The sequence below is a fragment of the Myotis nattereri genome (genome assembly GCF_964212035.1).
Source record: "Myotis nattereri genome assembly, chromosome: 11".
Taxonomy (NCBI): Eukaryota; Metazoa; Chordata; class Mammalia; order Chiroptera; family Vespertilionidae; genus Myotis; species Myotis nattereri.
This window is the reverse complement of record NC_138086.1, coordinates 13,100,875-13,113,260: the sequence shown is the minus strand read 5'-3', so window position 1 is coordinate 13,113,260 and position 12,386 is coordinate 13,100,875. Positions and strand designations below refer to the sequence as shown.

Genomic DNA, 12,386 nt, shown 5'->3' with positions numbered 1-12,386 from the left:
ATGGAGATAAGAAATGCCCTAACCTTTGCAGTAGAAATTGACAAGATTAAAATCAACTGGTATAAATACAGATGTAACAAGACAATAAACATCAGAACTTGGCTGGAGATCCTAGACAGAACTTGGCTGGAGATCCTGGCTAGGCTGCTGATCAACTGAACACTGTCTCCATGTCATTCCTTCTTTGCCGACTCTGTCCACACCTTTGGGGACCCCTGGACCTGCTGGGGTTGGACCCCAGCACCCTTTGACCCCACGCTGACCTGAGGCACTTCCCGGCTTCTGTCACTAAGGCAGGGAAGATGGAGGCAGCATCGGTGTCAGTCCAGGTGGAGTGGATAAAGAACTGGGAGAAATCAGGGAGAGGTGACCTGTTGGACTTATGTTGGCTTCTCAGCGAAAACAAGAGCCTCGGCAGTTCGACTTACAGAGATTTCCAGAAAGCTCTCTATGAGTTATCACACCATGTCATTAAAGGAAATCTGAAGCCCGAACAAGCAGCTGATGTTTTCAAGGACATCAGTGAATTTCGTGAGGATATGCCCTCCATTCTTGCTGATGTCTTTTGCATGTTAGATATTGAGACAACCGTTTTAGAAGAGAAGAGTAAGAGATACTGTTTTATGCAATTGGTATTAGTGTGTTTGTATTTCGTTTCAGACACGATTCTAAAGGAACGCCTGGATCCAGAAACATTGGAATCATTAGGACTTATCAAACAATCACAGCAATTCGATCAAAGATCAGTTAAAATCAAGACGAAACTCTTTTATAAGCAGCAAAAGTTCAATTTGTTAAGAGAAGAGAATGAAGGCTATGCTAAGCTGATTGCTGAATTGGGGCAAGATTTATCGGGAACTATTACTAGTGATTTAATCTTAGAAAATATCAAATCTTTAATAGGATGCTTTAATCTAGATCCCAATAGAGTTTTGGGTGTCATTTTAGAAGTGTTTGAATATAATAACTTCTTTATATCTTTATTAGAATCTTATATGAATATGTGTGAACCGCAAACACTTTGTCATATACTGGGGTTCCAATTCAAGTTTTACCACGAGCCGAACGGAGAGACTCCTTCATCTTTATACAGAGTTGCAGCAGTGCTCCTACAAGTTAATCTTATTGATTTAAATGATCTTTATGTACATCTTCTTCCAGCTGATAATTGCATTATGGATGAATATAAACGAGAAATGGTGGAAGCTAAGGAAATTCTTAGAAAACTTACGGTGGCTGTTCTGTCTTCTGAAAAAGTGGATAAGCAAGAGAAGGCAAAGGAAAAGGAGGAGGAGAAAGTAGAAAGGCCTCCGGACAACCAAAAGCTTGGTTTGTTAGAAGCCTTATTAAAGATTGGCGATTGGCAGCATGCACAGAACATGATGGATCTGATGCCTCCATACTATGCTGCTTCCCATAAGCTAATAGCTCTTGCTATTTGCAAGCTTATTCACATAACTATTGAGCCTCTCTACCGAAGAGTTGGCATTCCTCAAGGTGCTAAATGCTCACCTGTTAATGCTTTGCCAAATAAGAGAGCACCAAAACAAGCAGAGAGCTTTGAGGATTTGAGGACAGATGTCTTCAACATGCTCTGTGACCTTGTTCAACACCTTTCTTGGGATCCCATTTTATTTGCAAAAGTGGTGCACATAGGCAAATCCTTTATGAAGGAGTTTCAGTCTGATGGAAGGAAACAAGAAGATAAAGAGAAAATGGAAGTTATTCTTAGCTGTTTACTTGGCATTACGGACCAGGTCCTACTTCCATCTCTTTCTCTAATGGACTGAAATGCTTGTATGACTGAGGAACTATGGGGAATGTTGAAAATGTTTCCAGATCAGCATAGGTATCATCTGTATGGCCAGTGGAAGAATGAAACTTACAACAGTTCCCTACTTTTTGTAAAAGCTAAAGCTCAAACAATAGACAAAGCTAGAGATATCATGAACCATCTAACCAAGGAAAATGTGAAGCCTTCTGGAAGACAAATTGGGAAATTGAGCCACAGCAATCTAACTATTTTGTTTGATTATATCTTAGCAAAAATACAGACGTGTGATGAGTTCATGGCACCTGTAGTAGATTCACTGAAATACCTCACTTCATTGAATTATGATGTCTTGGCCTATTGCATCATCGAGGCTTTAGCAAATCCAGAAAAGGAAAGGATGAAACACGATGATACAACCATTTCAAGCTGGCTTCGGCCTCTTGTTAGTTTCTGTGGTGCAGTTTTTTCTAAATATCCAATGGATCTTGCTGGTCTTCTGCAATACGTGGCTAATCAGCTAAAGGCAGGCAGAAGTATTGGCCTGCTTATATTGGAGGAGGTGGTACACAAAATGGCAGGAATAGGAATCACCAGGGAAGAGACAATGGCAATGGAGCAACTAGAGGCTATGACTGGTGGAGAGCAACTAAAAGCTGAGGGAGGTTCTTGTGGCCAGATTAGAAACACTAAAAAATCCTCCCAGAGATTAAAGGATGCACTATTGGACTATGATCTTGCTCTTCCCCTTGTTTTGATGATAGCTCAGCAGAGGAACAGGGTGATCTTTCAGGAAGGTGGAGAGAAACATTTGGAACTGGTGGGAAAGCTCTATGACCAGTGTCATGATACCCTGGTACAGTTTGGTGGATTTTTAGCATTTAATCTAAGCACAGAAGATTACACAAAGAGAGTACCTTCAATTGATGTGCTCTACAACAAATTTCATATACCCCACGAGGCAGCATTTTTCTTGTCTAGGCCAATGTATGCACGCCATATTTCATCCAAATATGATGAACTTAAAGAATCAGACAAGGGAAGTAAACAGCAACATAAAGTCCACAAGTACATAGCATCATGTGACATGGTGATGGCCCCTGTCCATGAAGCAGTGGTCTCATGGCACGTTTCCAAAGTCTGGGATGACATCAGCCCTCGATTCTATGCCACATTCTGGTCATTGACCATGTAGTTCCACACACCAGCTATGAACGGGAAGAAAGTAAACTTAAGGTCCAGATGAAAGCAGTCGATGACAATCAAGAAATGCCTCCAAAGAAAAAGAAAATGGAAAAGGAGCGCTGTAGTGCCCTTTAGGACAAGCTTTTTGCAGAAGAAATGAAACAGATGAAACACGTACAGCGAGTTCTACAGAGACTGAAACGGGAAAAGGACAACTGGCTTTTCGCAAAATCTACCCAAAATGAGACCATCACAAAATTTTTACAGCTGTGTATATTTCCTCGATGTCTTTTTTCAGCAATTGATGCTGTTTACTGTGCTCATTTTGTTGAATTGGTACATCAACAGAAAACTCCAAATTTTTCCACACTTCTTTGCTATGATCGAGTTTTCTCTGACATAATTTTCACAGTTGCAAGCTGCACTGAGTATGAAGCACATCGATATGGGAGGTTTCTTTGCTGTATGTTAGAGACGGTGACCAGGTGGCACAGTGATAGAGCCACATATGAAAAGGAATGTGGAAATTATCCAGGATTCCTTACTATGCTACGGGCAACTGGATGTGATGGTGGAAGTCAAGCTGATCAACTAGACTACGAAAATTTTCGACATGTGGTACATAAATGGCATTACAAACTAACCAAGGCATCAGTACATTACCTTGAAACAGGTGAATATATTCACATTAGGAATATCTTGATTGTGCTAACAAAAATACTTCCTTGTTACCCGAAAGTTTGAAATCTGGGTCAGGCTTTGGAAAAAAGGGTGCATAAAATCTGCCAAGAAGAAAAAGGGAAAAGGCGTCGTCTACATGCATTAGCTACCGGCTACTCTTGGCAGTTGAAATCTAGGAAGTCATACATGATATCTGAAAATGAGTTTCATCACAAAGACCCCACTCTGAAGAACGCAGTTGCCAGTGTACACAATGGGCCTGTTGGTGGGTCTTCATCTTCCATAGGAAGGGCATCTGAATCTCATGAAAGCAGTGCTGAGGAGAACGATAGATCAATGGAGAGATCTCAGTGTGGTGTGAAAGCTGTCCATAAAGCTTCTAGTGCCACACTCAAAGGCAATTCAAGCAATGGCAATAGTGGCTTTAATAGCAGCAACATCATTAAAGAAAATGACAAAGAGAAAGGGAAGGAAAAGGAGAAAAGAGAAAAGACTCCAGAGGCCAGAGTACTTAGTAAAGATGGTAAAGAAAAACGGCCAAAGGAAGAACGGCCAAAGAAAGATGAAAAAGCAAGAGAGACAAAGGAAAGAACACCTAAGACCAACAAAGAGAAAGAAAAATTCAAGAAGGAAGAAAAGGCTAAAGGTGAGAAATTCAAGACCACTGTCCCCAACATAGAATCAAAATTGACTCAAGAAAAGGAAATAGAGAAGGAGGCATTCAGAGAAAGAGATAGAGCAAAGGAAATAAAATCAAAAGAAAATGTTAAAGGAGGAGAAAAAAGACCATTTTCTGGGCCCTTGAAGTCACCTGTTCCCCAATCAGATATTACTGAGCCTGAAAGGGAACAAAAACGCCGGCGTAAAATTGATATACACCCTTCTCCATCACATATCTCAACAATAAAGGACCGTCTCATCGAACTCAAGGAGTCTTCAGCAAAGCTGTACCTTATTCATACCCCTTCACCACTAATCAAGAGAAAGGAGAGAGAAACAGACAAGAAAGAATTGGACAAGTCAAGGGAAAGATCCAGAGAAAGAGAGAAAAAAGATGAAAAGGACAGAAAAGGTCGGAAACGGCATCACTCAAACAATGACTGGGAAGTGCTACCAGACTTAATGAAGAGGCGAAGAAAAGAAGAAAACGGAACAATGGCGGTTTAAAAACACAAAAAGTGAAAATCCATGTGATTCTACTTATCCAAATGCGAAAAACAAGGGGGACAAAAAAAAAAAAAAAATAGGTCACAATCTTCAGGCAATGAAAAAGGCAGAGATTCATTTAAATCTGAAAAGATGGATAAAATCTCCTCCAGTGGCAAAAAGGGTATATACAGACCCCTAAGTTGAAGGTCTCCTGGAGGAGGATGCCAATGCTCCATGCATCACTCTCAGAACTCTATCTCCCATAATTAAGAGCTTCTGGTGTTGTCCATTTCAGGGAATCTGCTTTAAGTCAAAAGATTACTACAACCCACCATCCTCTAGACAAGTCATTCCAAAGTCACCAGTTGTCAGGATATTATTTTCACCTCTACTCAGTTCCTTGCAGCATGCTTCCTGTGTATACAATTTTAATTTGAAATTCGACACCCAGAAGCAGCATCTGATGAAAATTTCATCCCTTTTTTCTCAGAAAAGAGAGGAAACCGCCTCCGGGGACTAGTTCCTTAATGATGTAAATAGACTGCATTTATGTGCAAATGCCTATACCTTTGACAATATTGGGATGACTGATTGTATTACGTGAGGATTTTGGCTTCCTGTAAAAAATTTAACTTTAGTTCCTGATTCAGGGAAAACCAATTGAAGGTATATTGGATACAGGAGCAGATGTTTCCTGCATAGCAGGGAAGGATTGGCCCTCTTCATGGCCCACGCACACCACCTCCAGTTCTGTAGTAGGACTAGGCATGGCATCTAATGTAAAAAAGAGTTCTCAGATTTTAACTTGGGCTGATGAAGATCAACATTCAGGAACATTCTGTCCCTATGTAATTACGACTATCCCCTTTACATTATGGGGAAGAGATATCTTATCTCAAATGGGAGTTCTATTACATAGCCCCAGTGGTGGTTGATTTACTCCATTACAAAAAATTACAAGAAAATGAGTTTAAATATTCCTCTCCTCATCATGTTCTACAATATACTCTATTCGTAATTAATATACTAAATGTAGATTCTGAGGGAAATTCCCCAATGTACAGACATTGGAACCCTGATCTAACTAAACCTAAAGCCCTTGTCAAATGGAGAGACTTGCTTACAGGAGCCTGGAAGGGATCTGATGTACTTTTAACCTGGGGGAGAGGATATGCTTGCATATTTCCACAGGACGCAGACTCACCTGTGTGGATTCCACACCGTCTAGTCCGACCTTATGTCTCACCACCCTCCGTCTCCGCCTCACCCTAGACACCTGACCAGTGCCCATCTGCAGCAGATGTGCAGCCCTGAGCTGGAACAACCTGTCCATTGGGAGGATCACATGTGCCTCCTTTTTGTCTGTCCATATGTCCCAGCTTTGCCCCACATCTCCTTTCCTTTTTCTTTCTTTTTTTTTTAATCTGACTACTTGTTTGCTGGTTCTTTGGCCTTTCTCCTTTTCTCCTGAACACAGCTTTTTCTGGAATCTCTCTACCCTACTGTTCCAGGAAGGGCACATCCCTTTTCTGCCGTGACTGGGGGTGTCTGGTATATGCCCCATACGTGGAGCTGACTTGTGCCAAGAGCCTGACATCCTGGGCTGAGAAAGAGCCCTGTCCCGGACTCTCCTTTGTCCAGTATTGGACCCTCTTGCCCTTGTGTCAAGAGGGACCCCCTTCTCACAGTCCATTTGCCCACAGCTGTTGCCTGGGCTTTATGTTCATGCTGAAATTGAGGCCTCATGGTGGCTGGTGCCATGGATCTGTCTCTCACCCAGTGGTGTGAGCTGGGCCCTCCCTGGAGAAGAAACCTGGGTTCCCCAAGAGATGTGACCAGAGCCAGGGCTGTGCCAGCAGGTGAGGGGATCCCAAGGCAGTTGCTGGGCGTGGAGGCCATGGGGGCATAGGCTACCGAGGAGACAGAACTGAACCTCACATCACCCTGCTTGGCCCCGGAGGATGGCTGGTTAGTCAAAGATGGGTAAGATTCCTCAGGGAGGAACGACCTAAGACAGGCACAGTCACAGAAGGGCTGGCAGGTGAGAACTTGGGGGTCAACAGAGGTGGGGCACAGAACACTCGCCCCTTCTGAGGGAGGTCTCCTGCCCCATGGCTGCTTCCCGATTCTCACGCCCAGCTCAGATTGGGACCCAGGTAAGGACAGAGACTGGCTGACAGCAGCTGCCCTCTCACTGCAACAGGACTTGTTTCCCATTTGTACCTTGGACCACAGGGAACGGGGAAGCTGAAGGAAAGGGCTGTGTCAGGATGCTGCCTTCTTCCCTTTCTTCTCCCTCTTTTTTCTAAACACTTCCATGCCTTGTAGTTCTTTTGCTTTCTCTTCTTTTTCTCTCTACTATCCTCCATCTTCCATATCAGCTGACCCAGAGGGCACAGCTAACTCCTCCCGGGACACCAACACCACCATCAAGCATGACCCTGATGGACCCTTTGATGCAGCCCTTCAACTCACTGACGCTTCGGGAATCCCATTGCCAATGACGCCGCCTGCTAGCCAGATTAACAAGGACAACCAAACCCCCGACTTGAGGACAGCTGAAATCCCTTGACTGAAGAGGCCAGCAACCTTCTACAGGAACAAGGCTCCTTGTGCACTCCATCCACTATGTTTATAGCTATGCTCGCTAGCATTGCTTGTCAGTCTTCTTCTGAGTCTTAAACAACCCAATCCGAGAGGTGGCCGCTGATTTACATGCGCTATCATTTAAAAAATAAAAAAGGGGTAATTTTCTGGAAGCTGGTCCATCCTTGCTGCTTGACACAGTCGCTGCAAGGAAGAAATATCTGCACAGCATATGTTTCAAGGGACCTGGCGTATATGGAATACTGTTCTTAATATGTTTTCTCACCTTCTTGGCGCTATTTGTTTTAACCAAGGTCACCTCACCAAGAAAGGTTGTTTCCCCAGGTAGGGATTTTTCCCTGAAGTTAGGGAGGGAATTAAACCCCTTAACTAAATGCCAGGTGGGTAGTTAATCACTTCAACTACGAACAATCACCCTTAAGCTACATAATCTTTACTCCCTGGAATGGAGATAAGAAACGCCCTAACCTTTGCAATAGAAATGGACAAGATTAAAATCAACTGGTATAAATACAGATGTAACAAGATAATAAACACCAGAACTTGGCTAGAGATCCTAGACAGAACTTGGCTGGAGATCCTGGCTAGGCTGCTGATCAACTGAACTCTGTCTCCGTGTCATTCCTTCTTCGCCGACTCCGTCCACACCTTTGGGGACCCCTAGACCTGCTGGGGTTGGACCCCAACAATATTGTGTTGAGGGTTTTTACATCTATGTTCATCGGGGATATGGGCCTGTAATTTTCTTTTCTATTGGTGTCTGTCTGGTTTTGGTATCAGGGTGATGCTGGCCTCATAAAATGATTTTGGAAGACTTCCTTCCTCTTCTATTCTTTGGAATAGTTTGAGAAAAATTGATATTGATGCTTCCTTGAATGTTTGGTAGAATTTACCAGTGAATCTGTCTGATCCTCAACTTTTGTTTTTGGGGAGAGGTTTTTGATTACTACATTTTTAAAAAGTAAAATTGATATATTTACTTTATAGCCTTAAATATACTAATGTAAATGTGAGTTCCCAACAGGGGAAATACTATGCAGGTTTTTTCTCTCTTACTTGGACTATGAATTTGTTTATGTGAGAACAACTCTTCAGTTATCATCCTATAGAAGATGCTTTGAAAAGCACTGGTGTACAGAGTCATAGTATAACATCTCTCCTCTGCTCTAAAATGGAATGGTAAAGCTAGCACACCCTAGAGCTGTGATGTCCACTATGCTAGCCACTAGCCAAGTGTGACTATTTAAATTTAAATTGTGGGGAGCCGATAGAGAGTTAAGCCTCGGACTGACCTGTTGGCAAAGTCACAAACAAGTCCCAGCTTAGAGGGCACAGTCCTCTTAGCATAATTAGGCTTGACCTTAAAATGCTTCCTATATCTTATCTGGGAAGCTAATGGGCTGAGGGAGGTGCAGAAAGTGGCCAAAACAAGTGAAACTCACAAGAACAGTGTAACTATGGTAACCACTACCTTGTTTACCTCTGACTATAAAATAAAGGCTCAGCTTGCCTCTGCATCTCTCTCTGTGGCCTCAGCCAGGCACAGGGAAGATCCACGGAGAACAACACAGTCTCCATGTAAATCATTCTTCGCTGACTCCATCCACACCTTTGGGAACCCCTGGACTGCTGGGGCTGGACCCCGGCATTAAATTAACAAACATTAAAAATTCAGTTCCTCAGCACACCAGCACATTGCAAGTGCTCAGCGGCCGCATGCAGTTCATGGCCACCCTATGAAGTCACATTACTGTGTAGTAAGACTGAGTTTAGTAGTTGTTTGACCTGGAACAAGTTTCTCAGGATCTCCATTTCCTTATCTACAAACTTCAGAATATGATAGAATCACCTCACAGAGTGAAAATGATAATTAAATGACTAATACATGGCAAGTGCTCAGAACAGAAACATATAGTATCATGTTTACAGTAATAATTTTAGTAATAATATGTTTATAGGCATATAGTAATATGTTTATAGGCATATAGTAATAATTCAGTAAATGTTAAGTAATATTATCATTAAAATTGTTTTTTATCACCTAGTAATTAAAATCCAAGCTTCTTAATCTACTATTCAAACTCTTTTCTACCTGTCCTCACTTGTCTTTTAATCTCTATTTCTGCTACTTCCTTATATTTAGATTGGCTTCTAATCAACCTCACAGGTCCCAACAAACACCTGGTAGTTTTCAGGCTCTATACCAGTGGTTCTCAACCTTGGCTGCACATTAGAATCACCGGGGAATCTTTTTTAAATCCTGATTTCTGGGCCCCATCCTCCGGAAATTCTGTTTCTTTGTTATGGGGTGGGGCCACAACATTAGTAACAAAGAAACAGAATTTCTGGAGGATGAGGCCCAGAAATCAGGATTTTAACAAGATTCCCAGGTGCTTCTAATGTGCAGCCCAGGTTGAGAACCGCTGCTCTGTACCTTTGCTGAAGCTCTCTCCTTTGCTGTAATTGCCTCGCCACTTCCTGTCGCCACCACGTCTAAATCATGTTCGTTATTTAAAGTCACGATCAAATTCCACCTTCCCCACACAGCAAGAAAGAAACTGTCATGCCCCTAGACTCTCATGGATTTCTCTCTGAATCTGCTATTGGGAAATCCAAAATTGTTGCTAATTATTTATATATGTGCCTTATGTCTTCTACATAAATTATCTTATATATCATGGTAAATCATATACTCTATGAATGTGATCAATGAACATGTCTTAATTATTTGAGCAAATCCATATTTATTAAAATATGACAACTAAGATTTTACACAGTGTAGCCCACCCCCCACTTTGTGACATACACTATCAGCAACTATAGCTGTTATGATAGTCAGTGTTTTTATATAGTCTAAAATTACTCTTCCAGTAGACATTGAATACTAAAGAGAAAATTTATTTTCCCAATGAAAAAATGAATCAATGGAGTATTAAAATCCAACAAAACCATAGCTTTAATATAAATACATGTTTTATTTGAAGAAATTATTTAAAAACCTGACCTTCAAATGACTGGTTTCTAATTAATTTTGTGCTGAAACACAAATAAAATTAAAAGAAAAATATTTGTTTTTTATATAAATTATTACTGAAATTTTATTATTGGATGTTCTTCCTACCTTCTTTGAATACTGATCATCAAGTGACAGAGGGAAAGGACAAGAACACTGTCCACCCCAAATGAGTAGGGAATGTGATTTCATGAATGTAAAATACTTTTTAAAAGGTGAATGCACTTGAATCTTATAGATAATACTTTTGTTCTGATTCCATTGATTCTGAGAATATTGAAGGCATCCATGTACCATGCTTACTGGGAGTGAATGCATTGGTATGATTAACACAAATATCTAATCCACTTCTATATTCTTATTTAAACTAAACTAAATTGAAATTTTCATTTTCTACATTAGGGTCTTCTGAGATTTAAAATGTCAGCCTCCTTCAATATAATTAGTTCTGAGAACACTTCAGAGATTTTCTAGCCTTCAGTACCTGAGAGTTTGTATCCAGACAGCGAAGATTTCGAAGGTCAACTTAACCCTATGGATTGAAAGAAAGAAGAGCCAGGCTTTTCTAGGAAATACATGCCTTGGCCTTATCATAGGTGTTCTTCCTATGCCTGATGTTCTCTTCAACCCGGAAAGGCTTTTATTAAACCAGCTGTAAATCAAGCGTGTTCTTCAAGACACAGTTTAAAGATAAATCTAATTTTTTAAAACCATCCCTCATTCTCAAATTTACAATTAATCATGTGACTCAGTATAACCTGGGCACTTTTATGTATACATCAATGTCTCCATTTTACTTGTAACTTGCTTAAAAACTATACCATATTCAATTTCTTTGGTCCTACCAATGTTGAAGCATGACTGATGGAAAATAGTGATTTCATAAGTAGATGTTGAATAAGTCAGAAAAACTCAAGGTCCTCTACTGGTCTTTGCCTCATATAACATTATAGAGAAACTTGAGTTTAGTATTTTCTCTTTAAAATATAAAGTGTTCTTACCAACTCAGAAAGGAAAAAAATAAGCACATAAAATGTACAGATCACAAATAGGCAATTCAGAAATACACAAAAGCAATAAAAATATCTTTAAAACATGAACTTTAACATAATTTAGGTTAAATTAATGGGGTGAAATTTTATCAACATATTGACAAATATTTTAAAAATACTTAATACCTTATATTTGAAAAAGTGAAGGGGGAAAGTACTCATATGAGATGGTATTCAGATATACTGGCAGTAAAAAAGTGTAAAAGAAAACTGAGCTGATTTTTCTGGAAGGAAATTTGGCAATATATATGAAAAGCTTTAAAATATATATGCCTAATAATTCTACTTCTTTAAATTTATATAATAAAATAACCAAAGATGTATTTTTAAAGTATATGTTCATGGATGTTTAACAGAGCATTCTGTATTCCCTTCATTTTTTTTCTTTTAACATTGTAACATGAACATTTTCCGTAACTGTAAAAATATCACACAAATATATTTTAATGGCTGTATAATGTCCCATTATATTTGGTGCACTATAATTTATTTAATATCCCTCTAATTTGAAATATTCAGTTATTTCCACATTTTCATTATAATAAATAATGCTGCAATGAATATCTTCCTCTGCATATTTCTTCATAATAAGGTCCACTTGGATAGAGGGGTAGAATATTTAAGAGATTACAGTATTACACATTGCCAAATTGCTTTCAAATTACCGTTGAGAGTTAATATAAATTCTTACCAGAAGTACATATGAATCCATCTCTCCATGACCTCTTCAGTAACATTAAAGTTTTTATATTATTATTTGATCCATTAGATGAAAAAATGCTTCATTATGCTATGTTTCTTTTATTATTTGATTACAATTAAAGTTAAACTTATTATATACTTATTGGTAATATTTATTTCAAATTTTATAACTTGCCTTCCCTTTGTCTTTACTTATCTTTGGGTTTGTCTTTAGAGATTCCTCTCA

At 39.8% G+C, this 12,386-nt stretch overlaps 1 protein-coding gene across 1 annotated transcript; it reads left to right on the top strand.

Annotated features, from left to right (window-relative positions):
* Positions 1-302: 302 nt before the first annotated feature.
* On the top strand, positions 303-4,990 carry LOC308527464 (THO complex subunit 2-like; the record flags this gene model as incomplete). The annotated part of the gene is given in 7 exon segments (XM_081102786.1): positions 303-1,787; positions 1,791-2,961; positions 2,964-3,088; positions 3,092-3,697; positions 3,701-4,801; positions 4,803-4,847; positions 4,850-4,990. Coding segments are annotated over 7 exon segments (4,674 nt in total).
* Positions 4,991-12,386: the final 7,396 nt, after the last annotated feature.